General features: G+C 52.0%; 3 protein-coding genes across 3 annotated transcripts; 2 read left to right on the top strand and 1 right to left on the bottom strand.

The window, feature by feature from the left end:
* The first annotated feature begins 254 nt into the window (after positions 1-254).
* On the top strand, positions 255-2,763 carry TGME49_226705 (hypothetical protein). Its single transcript, XM_018780146.1, has 2 exons — positions 255-1,171; positions 2,006-2,763. Exons 1-2 carry the CDS (start codon positions 983-985, stop codon positions 2,135-2,137), a joined length of 321 nt encoding a protein of 106 aa, XP_018636041.1. The 5' UTR covers positions 255-982; the 3' UTR covers positions 2,138-2,763.
* Positions 2,764-4,544: 1,781 nt separating this feature from the next.
* On the top strand, positions 4,545-10,212 carry TGME49_226710 (hypothetical protein). The gene is made up of 7 exons (XM_002366283.1): positions 4,545-6,246; positions 6,460-6,524; positions 6,892-7,024; positions 7,338-7,403; positions 8,047-8,135; positions 8,841-9,023; positions 9,302-10,212. Exons 1-7 carry the CDS (start codon positions 6,109-6,111, stop codon positions 9,519-9,521), a joined length of 894 nt encoding a protein of 297 aa, XP_002366324.1. The 5' UTR covers positions 4,545-6,108; the 3' UTR covers positions 9,522-10,212.
* Positions 10,213-10,536: 324 nt separating this feature from the next.
* On the bottom strand, positions 10,537-15,391 carry TGME49_226720 (translin family protein). Its single transcript, XM_018780147.1, has 5 exons — positions 14,953-15,391; positions 12,921-14,406; positions 12,600-12,766; positions 11,961-12,114; positions 10,537-11,741 (listed from the first exon to the last, which is right to left on the bottom strand). The coding sequence occupies exons 2-5, from the start codon at positions 13,139-13,141 to the stop codon at positions 11,462-11,464; spliced, it is 822 nt and encodes a 273-aa protein (XP_018636042.1). The 5' UTR covers positions 13,142-14,406; positions 14,953-15,391; the 3' UTR covers positions 10,537-11,461.
* Positions 15,392-15,978: the final 587 nt, after the last annotated feature.

Here is a 15,978-nt window from a genome sequence, read left to right as displayed (position 1 = left end):
CGCGATGAACGTCTTCTCCACACATCGCAGAAGGGGAGACCCGGTGTGTAGAATGCGAGAAAAGGCCTTCTGCGGAACTCCGACATGCAACAGACAAAGTTGCAGCGTGCGTTCCACGAAACGCTGGTGTGATCTTCTCTCCGCAGCTACCCGCTCGCTAGCGCGTCCTCCCAGGGGAAGAAAGGGAGAGGAGAGGAAGAATCTTCTCTTCTGTTTGCAGTGTTTGCGAGTGAGGCAGACTCGCCAGCTTTGTTTTGGTGAGAGAAGCAACGCAAGCGTTCGAACGGCTCTCGTTCTGTCTCAGTGTCGGCCGCGTGTTTGAACGGCCTTGCGCGCCGCTGCATTTTCTGGTCACGAGGAGGGAGTTCTCTAGGAGAGAGTCGCGAAAGCGATCCCCAAACAGTCCGCGTACTTTTTTTCGTAGCACGCACCATCCTGTGGCTTCCGTTCTGTCCGCAAACGCCCTGGCGTGTCTGCTGGGCTCGCGCTCCACCCCGCTCCTCTGCTGCAGAAGTTTTCCTCGGCCTAGTTGCTGTTCCTCTCTTTCCAATTCCGTCCCCGCACTGTCTCCGTGGACTGCAGCCTCGTTCTGTTCTTCTCAGCTTGTGGTTTTCTTAGCCCTGACCGAACGTGGAGAAGAGCGTCTCGCCTGCTTTTCAGCTTTTTCGTCTCTGGGGCTCCTTCCCGGTTTTCCTCACCACTGCGCTCTGTTGCTGGTAGACAGATTTCCTCTTCACCAACAGAACGGCGAGACTCTCTTGTTTCTTTTCTTTCTTCACCTGTCTTCCCTCTTCAAGTCTGTTCGCTTCTTCTCTGTCTTTCAGTCTCCTCTGCCGGGGAAGTCGGCCCCCGCCTGAGCTCCACTGTCCTCTTCCTGTGCTTCGTGGCACCCTTCAGAGCTCCTCTCGTCCTCTCTCAGTCGTCTTTCTCCTCGTTTGTCTCGTCTTCCATCCTCCCTTTTCTCTTTCTGCGTGTCCAAAACATGTCGTTTCTCTCCTCGGCGGCCGGTCCCCAGAGACAGCGGCGAGTCTCTGCCGTTCCCGCGACGCGCAAGAGTCTCCTTCGATTTTCTTCTCTGTTCCTCCTCTGCCTTCTCTCCCTCTCCTCCGTCTCTGCTCAAGACACCGAGGCAGGCCCGACCGCGGAACCGACATTCAAATATGTCACTTCTGTACGTGGAGACGAGAACAAGCAGCTCGTCAGGTCTTTTCGTCTGACAACAGGATAAACATACACACGGATGCGTATACATATTTGTAAATATACTTGTACCTATTTATATATATATATATATTTGTATGTATCTGTCTGCTGGCATGTGTAGATAAAGGTAAACACTTTCGTTTGCAGAGGGAAATGTCCGGGGTACGTGTAGGTGAAGTCTGTGTCTCCTGTCGATGAGTGTTTCTCTGTCTGGACATATCGGCCTTTTGCTTTTTTGCGAACTTTTCTCATGGCTTTCGGCGACTTTCTTTCTCTGCTATTTGCTTGCTTTGTTTTGCGGGGTGAGAGCGCGTTTTCGGTGCTTTCTTCACGCCCATCTTTTTGTCTTCGTCGCGGGCGGCTTCCTCTCCGTGAGTCGATCTCCGGAGTTGACGGCTCTCGCGGCTTTTCGAGGTTCGCGTTGCGTGCTGTAATGCGGTTCGTTCTGTCTCTTCTCTCCTTTTCTTCTGGACTCTGTTCTCTGGAGAAAGACGCGTGGTTCTTTCTGCTTCTCTCACGGGGTCTTCTGAGACCGGCCGTTCGTCGCGCAAGTCGCCCTCGTCTCCCCACCCGCGCATCTGGCTTTCTGTAGAGCGTTTCGCTCTCGAGGAAGAAGTTCTTCGTTCCAGTGTGCCGCATGTTTTCTTCCTCTCTTCCCTCAGTGTTTTCCGAGAAACTAGTGCCGTCGTTCCGACTCCCCAGCCTCTGCTCGAGTGCGAGGTGGGGTGTTTCCCCGCCCGGGCAGTCGCCGCTTTCTCTCCCGCGCTTTCACATCCACGTTTGTCCTTTTCTCCTTTTGCAGACGATGCTCTCGCAAGTTGTTGTCATCTTCCTGATCGCCGTCACGGCCGCTGTCGGCGTCTCCTGTCTCTCCAACATCGACGTACCGGAGATCTACTCGAATCGTCCTCTTGACATCAACAAGGAGTACTGAAGAACCTCCCGCGTCCAAACACTGCCCGGAACCGAAGACGTCCACCGGTCCACACCGCGCCACAGACCACTGCGTCCCTCAGTGTATGGACACTCGCGCCGGGAGGTTCAGACCTCGTTCATGTGAGCATCTGCACAAGCGTCTGTCTGCGCATGTGAGTGTGTGTGGGGGGGTCGTTGATGTCGAGGTGTAGCGCATACGTTTCGCAGGTGCGAAGATGGACAAGTAACGCAAAACGGATTTTCTGGAGATCCGGTGTCGAGCGGGGAGGCGGGAGGGGAGGGGAGACGCCGTGTTTCGGCAGTCTGGCGAGGGCTTGCCTTCCTCGAAGAGAGGAACCGGTTTGAGGCGGACGGCTTTTGCAGACGCGAACACAACGGTGGAATCGACGTGGACAGTTCGGAGCGAGAAAGTCAGCGAGTCGAGTGTTTATACGAACGACCTGTCTCTCCCCGAAGGAAAGGAAAGAAGGGAGTCACGCGACAGGACAACTTTTTTTCGCTTGAGATTCGCGGCACTGGAAAAGTGCAACTGCTAGCGGTTCCCTGCCAAGAAGTCCAACTGAGCTGACGCGTGGAAAAAAACCATTTTGACGGCTTCGCGTCTCTTGGCGCTCTTCCATCTCGCCTTCGTCGTTGTTCCTGTTTCTCTCAGCGTGTAGAGTTTCTTCTTGACCTCAAAGAACCGTGCTGCGAGAGCACCTTAGCAGGTGCCATGTCGCACTCTCTGGTAGCCAGTCGTTTCTTCCGACAGACGCGCTTTTCTTCTTTTGGGCGCTACTGTTGGGAGAAGCCTCCTGTCTCGAGCACTTCAGGTTTTTGTAGAGCGGCCATATCGAGTCTCTTTCCTTTTCTTTGCCGTTAAAAGTTCCCACGCGGTCGCAGCTGAAGCAACGGGAGGAATTTAGGGGAAAACAGAGAGAACGGCTTGCAGACACCACGTCAAAGGTGGATGAGTACGGCAGAACTCGCCGACACAGAACTTGAGGCGAAACAAAGGGAAAAGGAACGCACTTTTGCGGGGAGAAGAGAGAAAACTCAGGAAAAGCCGCCCAAACGCCCTTCCTAATCACTTCCCAGTTCGAAATGTTCGTACACCCCACCAAGAACTGCGGAAGGCACCCCGGCTTCTGCGTTTTTCTGAGAGGTAGCATTCCTGTTGTTTCGAGCTTCTCTTGTTGCTCACGAGAAGGAAGGACGCAAGCACAGAGTTCGCTTTCCTTTTTTTGCACGAGTCTGGGAGACAGGTATTTCTCCGAAGTGTGTTGTACCTTTCTTCGGACATGCAGAAGATTCGTAGGCAACAAGCAGTAGCTGTCAGGACTTCGAGATGGCGGGGAACAAAAGGTCGAACAGGACCCGACGCGCGTGAGGGGAAACGTTCACCAATTCCTTTCTGCGTCTTCGTTTCTTCCACGGATCCACCGCCGAGTTTCACATCGCCGGAACTGCCAGTGGATGTTCTTTTTTAGACGACTCGAGCACTCGAGATCCTTCACGAAGACTAGCACTGTGTTCATGAACGGAGAGACGCTCGACCTCACGCCTCAATCAGTGTCGCCATTCCACCTGGAGTCTGCTGCGCTTCTGTACACCGGCCCCCCAACGCAACAGAGTCCTGCACGCTACTCTCTTGGAGAGATTCACGACACTTTGTTCTCTGTTTCAAGTTCTTCATTCACCCTGGGAAGAAGCAGACAGCTTCACACGCATGCCTTTAGAGAGGTAGATAAGGCGTAAACGGTGGAGGAGCGAGTCCCGCGGAGGCGCATACAACTGTAGGCGCCATCCGTCATTCCGGTTCACGCATCACGTGGACGTTCCTCTTTTCACATTTTCTCATACTTCATCACACCGAAAAGCACTTCTGTGTCAAAGGACCCCTTTTTGTTTGTATTCTAAAACACAAACAGATGTGTTTCTGTGCATCAATTCAAACTGGCTGCATTGTACTACACGCAACTGTATTTGCTTCTCCGTTTTTTTAAACCATTCATCCTTCTCTCCATATGCATGTACCCATTTCTCTTTCATTTTCCGTATGAGTCCATTTTCAACTGTACAGACACCCATTTGTTTCTGTGTCGACCATGTGTACATCTCTGAGCGTGTTTCCCCTAGCGTAGTGACCGTAGAGAGACGCCTCTGCACAGTGACTTGCAGCAGACGAAAGCACACAAAATGCTTCCGTCAGAAAGTACCGTTGCTTTCCCTCCACTGCCAAACAGATGAAGAAGGTCAAGAACGATCTCGGTTTTTGGGTTGCTCTTTTTTCGCTGAGGCCGGCGACACACCCGCTCGAGCCGGCCACGGTGTCTTCTCGTGCGCTTGCGGAGGCTGTCTCGTGCGCTTCTCGTTCCTTGTCCTCTTCTTTCCTTGTCCTCTTCATTCCTTGTTCTTTTTTCTCCGGCCTTCGAGTGCAAATGCGAGCTCCTTCTCTGCACTCTCCTCCACTGTTTCTCTGTAAGACATAGCGAACTTTTCTAGCGTGGGCGGGTCCTGCCGCAGCTGTCTGAGACGCGACCTGCATGCAGCGGCTTCTTTATTCGCGCTGTCGTTTCTCTCTTCGTCCTGCGGCCTCGGCTGCTTGTCTCTCACCCCCTTTTGGCTGCTTTCGGCAGGCACACCAACACAACGCATCTCCGACAAGCTGGTGTGTGTCCTCGCCTCCTCGTTTGTCTGCAGGGGCGCGAGCAGCGTGCGTCTCAGTCGCGACTTTGTCTTCTCAGCTGCAGACTCGGGGCCTCTCTTTCGCGGCCATTGCAGCTTTCCAGCATTTCCGTCTCCCCTTTGGCTGGCTCACGCTGTCTGTTCGGGTGTATGTACACGTGGGGGCGAGGCCGGCCCACGGCAGTCTGGAGACGCGGCCGTCTTGTTCGTCGGCATTGGTGTCTGTCTGGAAGCGAAGTTTTCCTTTTTTACGAGACCGGAAGCCTGTGGAGAAGAGACTGTCTGGCGACGCAGATCGAACGACAATTCTCTCGAAACGGCCTTCGACGCACCGCGCTCGCGTCTTCGCTGTCAAGACACCAGTCTAGGTCCGGCCGCCTCATTGCCCCCGCTTTTGCAGTCTGGGCCTTGCTGGCTCCCCCTGGAACTTCTCACATGTCGAGCGGCTGACGCGATTATTCAGCAGAAACAGCTCTTCTTTCCTCCCTCCGGATCTACATGGTGTGAGCATCTTGAAGCCAATCTGCGTCTCGCCGAATCTGCCGTCGTCTCGCTCCAGAAGGAACGCGAAACCGCAGCCTAGAGACAAGTGGTGGAGAGAGCTAAGAGAAAGGGACCGCGAGGAAAGGGCGTCGACACTGCCGTTGTTGCTCGGCGAACGATGCGGTGCGCAACTGTTTCTGCTCTCAGAAAAACCTCTGTTTTCTTCTGCTGAACTGTTGGTATCTGGTTCGTTCTTCTGCTGGTGTTCCTCTTCCGAGCCAAGTGCAAGGGAGTCTCTTCACTGTTGCCGAGCAAGGCACCTCGTCTCTTCTCTCCTGGTGCTTCTCAGGCGGGGCTCCCCCGCAGTACTCATGTCAATCCATGCGTCTTTGTGAACTTGTCGACAGACTTCTGTAGAGAGGGAAGGCTGGCGAGGACTTGCGTAGCGCGTCGACGCATGCGTGTGGGCCTTCAGACACACGAAACTGTTCCTGAATGCCCTCTTTCTCGTCTTCTGTGTCTCCGCTCTCCGTTTCTCTCTGCCCACGCCTGTCTCCTGACAAAGCCGTCTTCTTGAGGACGTCCGCGAGGCGCGGACGCGTTCGCGGGAGAGCGTCTCGTCGATTCCTCGGTGCCGCTCTGCCCGTCTCCGTTCTCTGAAAGTTCCTGCTCTCTGCAGGTCGGAGAGCCAAGGGACTTTCCGCGAGCGAGAGGTGGAAGAGAAGCTAGGAAAACAGCAATAGCGAGCTCTCCTTCTCCTTCCTGAGGAACGACCCGTCTCCCGCGTTGGCGCGCCAGTGGCCTTTCTCACTCTGCACAATGCGGTTTCCTGCGTCGGCGGCCTCGCGTCCGCTCCTCTCTCTCCTCGCTCTTCTTCTCCTCGCAAACTCTCGACTGGCAGTGGCGACCTCTGGCGGCTATCCTCACTTGAAGGAGCAATGGGAGTTCCACGCTCAGGTACGAGGAGAGACGCAGAACGGAGGAAGGCGAGGAGAACGCATGCAGAGAGAGGAAGAGAGGAGAGGACGCGACTCGGGGAGGGCGGAGACAATGCCTGGGTGCAGGGAGATGCTGCGGGGGCAAACAGGAGCTCTGGGAGACGCAGGACGGTGAGAGGTGCAGGAGAGTGATGGAAGCAAAAACAAGCGATGCGTGTGTCTTTCTTTTCAGCTTGTCACCACCGGTGCCACAAATGTTGTGCTCCTCTTCGGTATTCTGCGCAGCTGGCAAGTCGGGTGAGTCTGCTTTTAGGCCAGTCTCATTCTTTTCGTCTCTCCCTCTCGGTCTCCTCTCTCCGTCTGTCTCTTCTCCACATCTTTTTTGTTGTTCTCGCTCTCTCGCTCTCTCTCCTCTGTCTCTCTCCCTCGGTTCTTTCCTCTGCCTCGTTCGTGTGTGTCTTCAGAGCTTCCCTCCAAGGTCTTTGACGACAGTCCGTGCTTGTCCACTTGTTCCCTTTCCTCTCGCTCCCTTTTCGCCTCACTTTTGTTTCCTCTCCTCGCGCTCTTCTCTTCCTTCCCACATTTCGTGTGTGTTGTCTTTTTTCTCCGTCTCTGAGGTCTGCTGCGTCTTCTTCGTCTCTCTTTTCTCTGCATGTCCTCTCAGTTTACCAGTAGACGCCTTCGTGGGTTTCGCGGCGATGGTCACTTCGGTCGCGTACCACACGCTGCAGACGCTGGAGGGGAACAATCCTCATGTGTTCGAGAAGGCGCGTTTCCTTGGAGGCACCGAAGGCGATGTAAGAACAAATCCTTTTCATTCTTCTTCTCACTAGACGCCGCTGAAAAGACACACTTTCTTCTCCGCAAATTAGATTATGTCACCCGATTATATATATGCATATGCGTCTCTATGTATATATATATATATATACGTGTGTATTTACACGTAGATTTATTCATGGAGATGGGCTCTGTAGAGAGTGAGTGGATCGCGTTGCGTGGGAGAGAGCAGTTCCGACACAATCCCGAGCATGGCGTCTTTCCGGTTCTGGAAGAAGTTTGTTTTTCCCCCTACAAAACTCGAGACCTCTGTCTCCTGACTTTTTTTAGTGGCACCGAGCAGACAACATTTTCGCGATCACATGCATCATCTCCTTCTTCGCAATGCCTCTCCAAGTAAGAAATCCACGAGTTCTCTCTTCTGAGGAAATCTGGTTTCGTCTTTCGGAGTCTGTGCAGAGCACTAAAAACGTTTCTGGACCGACGGAAAGGAATGTGCGTACATCCATGAAGAACCCTATCCTAGACACGCGATATTGTCTGGAACAAGTATACCAGCAAACCATATATAAATATGCACATTTGCATAAAAATATTTACCTATAAAAATGCGTGTGTGCTTGTCTACCAACGGGTGAGGCACATAGGAGACTGCTGTATATCTGTTTATCTATATGTCTGTGTGTGTACAGGAATATATGCATATACATCCACTTGCATGAATGTGCGTACGAGAGATTGGTATATATTTAATTATATGTATTTATAAGACAATTTTATTCTTTTTTGCTTTTGGGTTGAAGACGAGGAGGTTAAAACATGGACCTCAAGTTCTCTGAGTTCGGTCAACGGGTGCAGATGTCAAAGAAATGAGAAAGGCAGTGTTTCACTGTGTTTTTTGTGAACTCCGTTTTTACTTTCGAACGTCGTTTTTCGTGAGACTGATCCTTCCCTTTGCTCTTTTTTTCGCGGTCTTCTTTTCTGGCATGTGCCAGTCTTTTTGCTTTCCTTGTTTTCGATTTTTCTCGTTTTTCCTCAGCTCGTCAGCCCCGTCTGGGTTCTCATGACCCGCATGGTGCCCTTGTGCGTCGTCGCGATTTCTCAGTGTCTGCAGCCTTGGAATTTCGCGTAAGGCGTCAAAAACGGTTTGATCTGTATGGACAGCGCAGAGACGCGAGCTCATCTGAGGGTGTCGGGAGCTTTTCAAGTTCCCACAAAATACACCCTCCACCTGCACTTCTGCCTACAAATATGTATATATATACATATATATATATATGTATATATCTGTATATGTATGCAAATTTGTGTGTAGTTATACATGTATAAGTATATATATATATGTATATATGTTTATATTGAGACGTATGTATACGCGTATATGCATATTTGTAGATTATTGTGTACGAGGGGCCTCGAGGAGAGAGGATGAACTGACTCTTTGAGACGTTTCTCTCTCTCTCTTTACTCGACGTTGCCCTGAAGGCGAAAATCAGTGTCCGGCTATATATAGAGATGCGGAGAGAGAAGACTGCGACTTCTGGATTTTTCGGTGTCTCGACACGCGGCGAGGACCTGCGTGTGCGCGGGGGGAGGGTTTCCCTCAATCTTGTTTTCCCGATTTTTATCGGATGTAACGCAGAGCTGAAACGCATGCATCATCTGTGTTCAGACGAGAGCAGAGAGAATATTTCGCGGTTGAACACACTTCTCGTTCACGACCCCAGAGGAAAAGGACTGAGTCGACCGCGCAAATATGTCTTCTTTGTGCGTTTTTATCTACGTCGAGAACACCCGGTGTCCTGTTTGCACCTCTGCTTCTCTGTTTCGCAGATACACGATTTTCCCGATTATTTTCTTCGGCGTCGGCTTCCTCGTGCTGCTTGCTGTGAGTCGCGTGCGGCCGCGTCTCCAGCGACGCTCGTGTCTGTACAGCGGCGTCACTTTTATTCTCGCGATGGTTTTCTTCTTCTTCGGCATGGATGACGCAAACGACTACCTGCGCATCAAGCATGGGTACGCAAGTCGCCGGAAAGAGGCAGAGCGTCGCTATTTCTCGCCGTCTGGTTTCGTCCTCTCCCTGTCTTGAGGCGCGACCCTCTCCTTGCTGGGTCTCTGCGTCGCCGACTGCTGTGTCTGACCTCGTCTCTCTCCTGCGGAGACGGTGCAGCCTTGTTTTCCGAGTCCAAGAGTGTTCGGGAAAGAGTCTGTGTCTTCACACATGTCCAGATGCGTGGATGCAAAAGACCCGCCGCAAGTCTGCATGCCTTGTTTTTTCGTTTCTCCTTGCGCAGCTTCTGGCACATCTTCATCGGCGCGTTCGTGTACTTCTGGACGGACGCATGCAATCCGCCACACGTAGTGCAGACGCGAAGAAGGCTGCTCTTTGCAAACGCAGCAGATGCTGCGTACCTCCTCAGCGAAGAGCACAAACGCCACAAACGGGAGCCTCCCCTCTGCAGCCTCGAGGGCGCCTCCGCAGACGCCGCAGTGCAAATGGTGAAGCTCTCTTGAGCAGACGCAGAACGAGGGTGGACGGCGCGCCCGCGAGAGAAGGAAGAGAAGAAAAAAGAACAGAGATAAGAAGAAAGGAGAGAGAGAAGAGAAAGGAAGAGAGAGAACGAGATCGGGAAGCACAGAGAAGACAAGAAACTAAGTTTCTCATTTGCGATTTCCGTGGGCAACGCCCTCTCCCGGTGTGGGCTGGTGAGGGGTCCGAGGCCTCGATTGCCCCAGAACAGATGCCTGGACATCGAAAGTCACCGTGTTGTAACTTGTTGTCGAGCTTCTGCATGCACACCTGGCACAACGCTTTCAGGTGGTTTTCAACGACCGACGTCTTCAATATTCATATTTGTACACAATCGTGTACAGAGAGTAAATATATATACATATATATATATATAAATATATATGTATTTATATTTACATATATATGTATATATGCATATATGCATATGCATGTCGTTATGTATGTATCTGTCTCCGTGTATACACACTGTTCATATCTCGTTTTTCCGACAAATGTTGTGAAACTCCCTTTCTTCTGTCTCGATGTGTATGTTGCCGTCGAGACACGTAGCGGAACAGTTGTCTCCAAACGAAACATCCAGAGAAACTGGTGTGAACTGTTTGACCAGAAAACCTGAAACCCTTGAGTGCCCACTCGACAACCATTTCTCCGCTTTTAAGAATTGAAGCGCGCAGCAGAGTGAGGTGTACGTACACTGGGCGCGCACTGCAGCTTTGCCACTGGTTGTGTGGGTCTTCTCAGTGGACAAAGATGCTGAAAAGCCCCGCTTGTTTCCGACTTCGTTGCTTGTGTGCAAGGATCGAGACAGCCTCGTGGAAACGGGGGAAAGACTTCCTGCGCTTCACACACCGTCGCGAGCGGTCGTTGTGTGTACCTATTTGCTCGCTGTAAACTACGGCTCGTTTCATCTTTTCAGAAGATTCCCTTTCCCCTGTGGCTCTTCAAGTGAATTTTGGGTTCGCCTCAAGGCCTCAAAAGTGAAACAAAACTCATTCTTCGGCCACACAGTTGCTTTTACACAGGCACCAAACCTGGCGGCAGAATGTCCCCGAAACATGACGTTCTGAAAGCTTCAAAGCCACACTGAAAGGGACATGAGAGAACACCGTAGCTTCTTGCATTTGCCTTTCGTCACGAGCACGGCCTCTGCCCAGAAACTGCTGCACTCGCAGAAGTCAAGTGATGTTTCGCTTCCGTCTGGACGGTCCAGGCTCTCTCGCAGTCAGGGGTGTCTACGGAGGTGCCGGTCCTCCAACACAAGCAGCAACTGGTGTGTTTCAAGCAAGCCCGTTCGTCCGGGAAAACAGAGAGTCGGCGAAAACGCGTTTATTCTCTCCTCGTTTGTTGTCTCTTTTTTTGAAGAGGTAAAAACTGAGAAGACCCTCCCCCTCGACATCCAAGAACCCCCCCTCGTGTATCAGGCAAGAGAGATGAATGTTCTCCTCGCCTTCTTCTGGGTCTTTCTGTATTCTCTCTCGTTTCGCCGAACTCTCAACAAGGGTGTCTCTCGTCACCGAGACCGTGAGATGGAACGGCGCGAAAACTGAGTTTCCAAGCGTCGCTCGACGCCTCGCCGCAGAACTACGCGCATCCAAGGTACCTCTATCTTTCATCGCCGCTTCGGTCGACTATCCCTGACGAACGCAGACTTTACGAAGCTGCGGGACCCGCTTTTCGCGAGTTTTAGAAACACACAGTTGAACCCTGCATTTTTACCTCAGCGAATTCGACTCGCGTTCGAGGTGCGATACCAGCCGGTTTCTAATCGCGCCGCGTCGAGCTCCGTTTAGTTGCTTTGGACCGGCACTCGTCCAGCACAAGATAATTCAGAAGAAAGTAAAAAAACCGTTCCCTGCCGAGTACGCACGCGCTGCGTGGGGTGTACGCAGAGGAGCGATGCGGGAACTCGGTTTTGAAGAATTTATTTTCCTTCCTCCTTTTCCTCGGCGTCGGACTTGGACATAGGTTCAGGCTCCAGAGTCATTGAGGGAGGAAGGAAGCCCTTGAGGCGTATCCCCATCTGAAGTTCGTAGCAGAGAGACTCGAGCTTCTTTTCCGTGTACTTGAGCGTGTCATACTTCCGCCGCAGAGGTGAGTTGCGCAAGTCGAGAAGCAGCATTTTCTCGTGGATTTTATTGACAAAGTCTCTGCAGAGAGACACTGTCTCGAGGTCTTGTTCCACAGCTCGGAGCACGGCAAAGCTGAGACGAGAGACAGAAGACAAATGCGAGACATCTTCAGCCACTGGGTCCAAGAACCTCGCGAGAGCTCGCGCTCATCCCCGCGTCGGAGGACATCCTTCTGCGGAGCTACCGAAGATCAAACGAGATGCTGCATACTGGCGAGCAGGGAACTCGATGTGCGTTCCCTAGACGTTCATCGAAAAAGAGTCGCAGAGAAGCAAACGTATCTCGTCCTACCGATTGAGTTCTCCAGTGAAGTCCATGAGGCCTCCCAAGTACTCCTCAACGCGAAGAGGATGCAGAGAGGCGAAGCGAGGAAGTCGGCGCTCAGAAATAAACGAAAAAAAGATTTCAGCTTCAGCCAGCTCTTCCAGAGCGCCGACGTAGATGCCTGAAAAAGCAATCGGACTAGCTTCGCCACGGTGCGTTAGACAGGAAACGTCTCCACTTCCCCAGCATTAAAGAGCATGCCGCTGGGCGGTGTGCAACGCGAGAGCGAAAGCAGACACAGATACGCCATGAGACCGCAACGGTCCGCTGACCAGCGACTTTAAACGCTCAGCAGACCTGGAAAACCGAAAGACTCTCAGGAAAACGCCCCTTCGCCAGGTGTACGTACACCTGCGCCTCTCGCGTGTGAGGAAGTAGTCGAAGAATCGAGAGCCTCGCAAACAGCCACCGCCCGGACTTCCTCGGATGGAGCAAATGAACACGAGGAAGACGCAGAAAAGCAGAAACACAAGGATGTTTGAGTGTTTATTTGTACACGACCAGCGATACTAAAAAACCTGTATATACATAGATGGAGCGGGCAGATCGATAGAGGGAGAATGTAAATGTACATCTGGATGTCTGTGATTGAAATCGTTTGCCTACCAAGAAAGCGAAGAGCGGGAAAGCCCTCTGTGATCGGTTGTGTCTCTGCGACGAGTTTCCGACAGTGTTTGATGTTTCGCTGACATTGATCCACGTCTCGTCTGTGCAACGCGAAAATCGCCTGTTTCGCCAGTTTTAAAATCTCCCTGCAGCACACATGCCCGGAACTAGACAGACCAATCGAAGCCTTATACACAGAAAAATCTCGCTCTCTTCAAATATAGATAAATACACATATATACATTATATATATATGTATATCTATATCTATATATATATATATACATACATTTGTAGCATTTCAGGTGTTTTGACGAGTACCTGGATTTTTTGATGAGGATTTCTCGTTGTTCATCTTCTTCTCCATACATCGCGATCATAGAGTCGAAGTCTTGTTCGTCGACGTCACTCATGGAGAGTGCGACGGCCGCGGTGATAAGCCGAGCATCTATTTCATTTTTTGCTGTCTCGGAAGCCCCAGCAGAGGGTGCCCGGTTTTCTGACGTCGCGTGCGTCCTCTCCATCTTCGTTTGGTGTCTCATGGACTCGGGAGACGCATGCCGGCAGAGAATGGAGAAAAGAGGGGAGAAAGAACCGCAGGAAAGCGCTCTTCTGTCTCGACACCTACAAGGTGGACTTGCCGCGTCACAGAACAGGATGCGCAGAAGAACTGCGACAGAGAGAGGTCTGTCGCTTGCGCTTGCCGCAGGTGACTTCCGCCACAAGACACGTTGGAAGTTTCCTCGCGTACTGGTATCCTCCAAGAAGAGTCTCTGTCTCCGAAAACCTGACTGTTATAGGCAAAGAAAGAGCCTCGAATCGAATGCGGTTCTCGAGCTGCTCTCGTTCGTTCACGCCTTTACGTTTTCACTGGTTGCTGCCTGTCGTCTCATCGCAGCATGTGTCGCCTAAAGGGGGCTCTCTAGATGTCGAAAAGGAGCGGAATCTCGATTTTAGAAGAAATCCGGGGCGTCGAGGTGGTGCGGGGAGTTCTCAGGCGAAAGCCTGCGGGCAGGAAAGGCCGGAAAAGGACAAGTTCGACGCGAGGAAACAGGAAAAAGCTCCCTGAACGATGCACACCTATGTCGAGGCCGAACACACCAGGCATGCGCCACACGCGAACGGGGGGGCCTCTGAAGAAAAACGCTGACGAAGGAGGCAAGGGGATCTGGGGAGGTCCTTTTTCCAGCTCTTCATGCCCTCGTCAAAAAGAGCGTTTTGTGGCTTTGGCGGGAAGTAATTTGGGTCTGGCTTCTTGGTCCAGGAGAAGCAGCGGAGCGCGCCCGCGAAATTCGCTGCTTTTTTGGAGGGAATGGTCGTCGCTCCCTCGATGTCGTTGTGTCTCCGCGCTCAAGAGAAACGCTCCCCCCTCGGGCGTTTCGTTTCGGACGGAAACAAGCAGCTCCCATCTCTCCCGTCCAAATTGGCACTGAGATCACTGCTACAGGCTACAGTTCAACGACCGCACTGTGGGCGGCAGGTGTGTCTGGACGACTCAAACGGTTGTGCTTTCGCGCCGACGACGCTGTTTGTGAAGCAGCGGAGCAAGTAGAATCAAGAGTCCGGGACTCTCCTTGCCTTACATCAGCAGCGCAGTTCGTTCGTCGACGCGTCTTAGTATCCTCAGGCGTTGTACAGAGCTATCCGGTTTACACCGCACCTGAATGGCCTTCCCAACATGGTTTTTTCGGGGTGGCGAAGGACTTCCAACGAAAACCTGTGGTTCCCGCTTCGATTCACGCCGGCTCTCTTGTCCCCGCGAATTCAACAACGAGGTGTCTCTCTGTCACGAAGGTGCAGGCCTGCTCTTCAAACACAAAGACACAAACACTCGTCAATCTACTGCACCCTTGCTTCAACACCGTCTGTGGAATGATTCTCTCTTCTGCGTTTACCTCGCCGTTTATACTTTGCTTGCCTTAAAATTTGTTCTTGGACGGGATCTACTTCCAGTTAAACGATCTTAGCCACCTGGTTAGATATACCGTGCCCACTGGAGAGGCGAAAGCAACAAGAAAGACACCTAGAGAGGCCGGTTGAAACCAAAGGATGAAACTGGTTATTCGGTGAAAGCGAGCCTCCAGGGTTTACGGTCTAGGACTGTGACAGAACAACCCTAACACAGCGACTTCTTGTCACGCAATTCAACCCCGTAACATTCAGCTCAGTTCGTCTGACTAGCAATCGGATTCGTGGTACTTTATTAACACTCTCGGAGAAAGCAACTTATTATTGTCTCTTTGTCGTTTGTCTCAATCGACAACGCTTGCCAGCTTCCTCGAGTCCATTGAGCCCGCTGCCTCCGTAGGATCCGACCAAATGTCTTCATCAATGGTACTCGGAAATAGGTTACCGTGCTAGTTCTTGAGGCGCGACTTCCGATCCAATGTGGAGCCTTTTACAGCAAAGAAGCTGACGGAGCCTCCGTAGAAAGCTCTCTGCATGTACACGGAAGTGCGTAAGCGGAAACTGCCGAGCAGACACAACCGTTTTTTGATCTCGTTGGAGTTTCGGGAAAGCGTTAACGCATAAAAAACTGGAACGACAAAAACACGAATCCGATCCGTCTGCAAACGGGCAGGCGAAGCTTAAATGGGAAGACGCAATGCCGAGGTGAACATCGTGAATGTAATGTATACACTTTTAGAGTCAAAGCAGTCTATGTCGGCGCGCAAAAGAAACACGGGGTTCACGTTGCGTTTTGATTCCGTCATTTGCGCCGCTTTTCGGTGACGAAGAGATCCCCCACAGGATTCCGCTCTCTCCGCTGTTTCCACTTTTCTTGACGGCTCTGCTGTGCCGTCTGTTCCTCGAGGACTCTCAGATCACTCGTGCGATTCACAAGGCTCTCCGGCTATCCTCGTTATCTTTGTTCCATTGATACACAGCGTTAAGTGTCTTCTTCTGCGTGTGAGAGCTGTAGAGATGACGGTCCAAACAGATGAAACCTACTTTGTCCTCCTGCACAAGATCCGATGAAAACAGGTGGACCAAAACGGTTCAGAGAAGAAAGGAACCGCGTGTCTTCCCAAAGGATTCCTGAGACCACAGTCTCTCGCTGCTTTGTTGCACTTGTCTTTTGTGCGCGGCAGAGAAACGGACTGCCTGGAATTGGAGTTGTTGTGTGGCGAAAGAGCTCAGAACAATCGCCCAGACCCCCCCCCGCGTGGGGCTCTGTGGTTGGAAATTCCGTTTTTTTCATCCTCAGGATCTGCAGCAGTGTTGACCATGATTCGCTAGCGGAACACGGAGTGCGTCTGCGGTTCATCAGCGCGAGGTGCTGCGAATTTCATCATTGTAGCAACACGCTAAAAACAAAGCAGGAGGGCAGCGTGCCCAATTGGCAGGGAAAAAAAGGGGGGGAGAGGTCTCCCGTCGC

The sequence above is a fragment of the Toxoplasma gondii genome, chromosome X, assembly GCF_000006565.2.
Source record: "Toxoplasma gondii ME49 chromosome X, whole genome shotgun sequence".
NCBI classification, from domain to species: Eukaryota; Apicomplexa; class Conoidasida; order Eucoccidiorida; family Sarcocystidae; genus Toxoplasma; species Toxoplasma gondii.
Note: the sequence above shows the minus strand (reverse complement) of the source record. Positions and strands in the feature narration are given on the sequence as shown.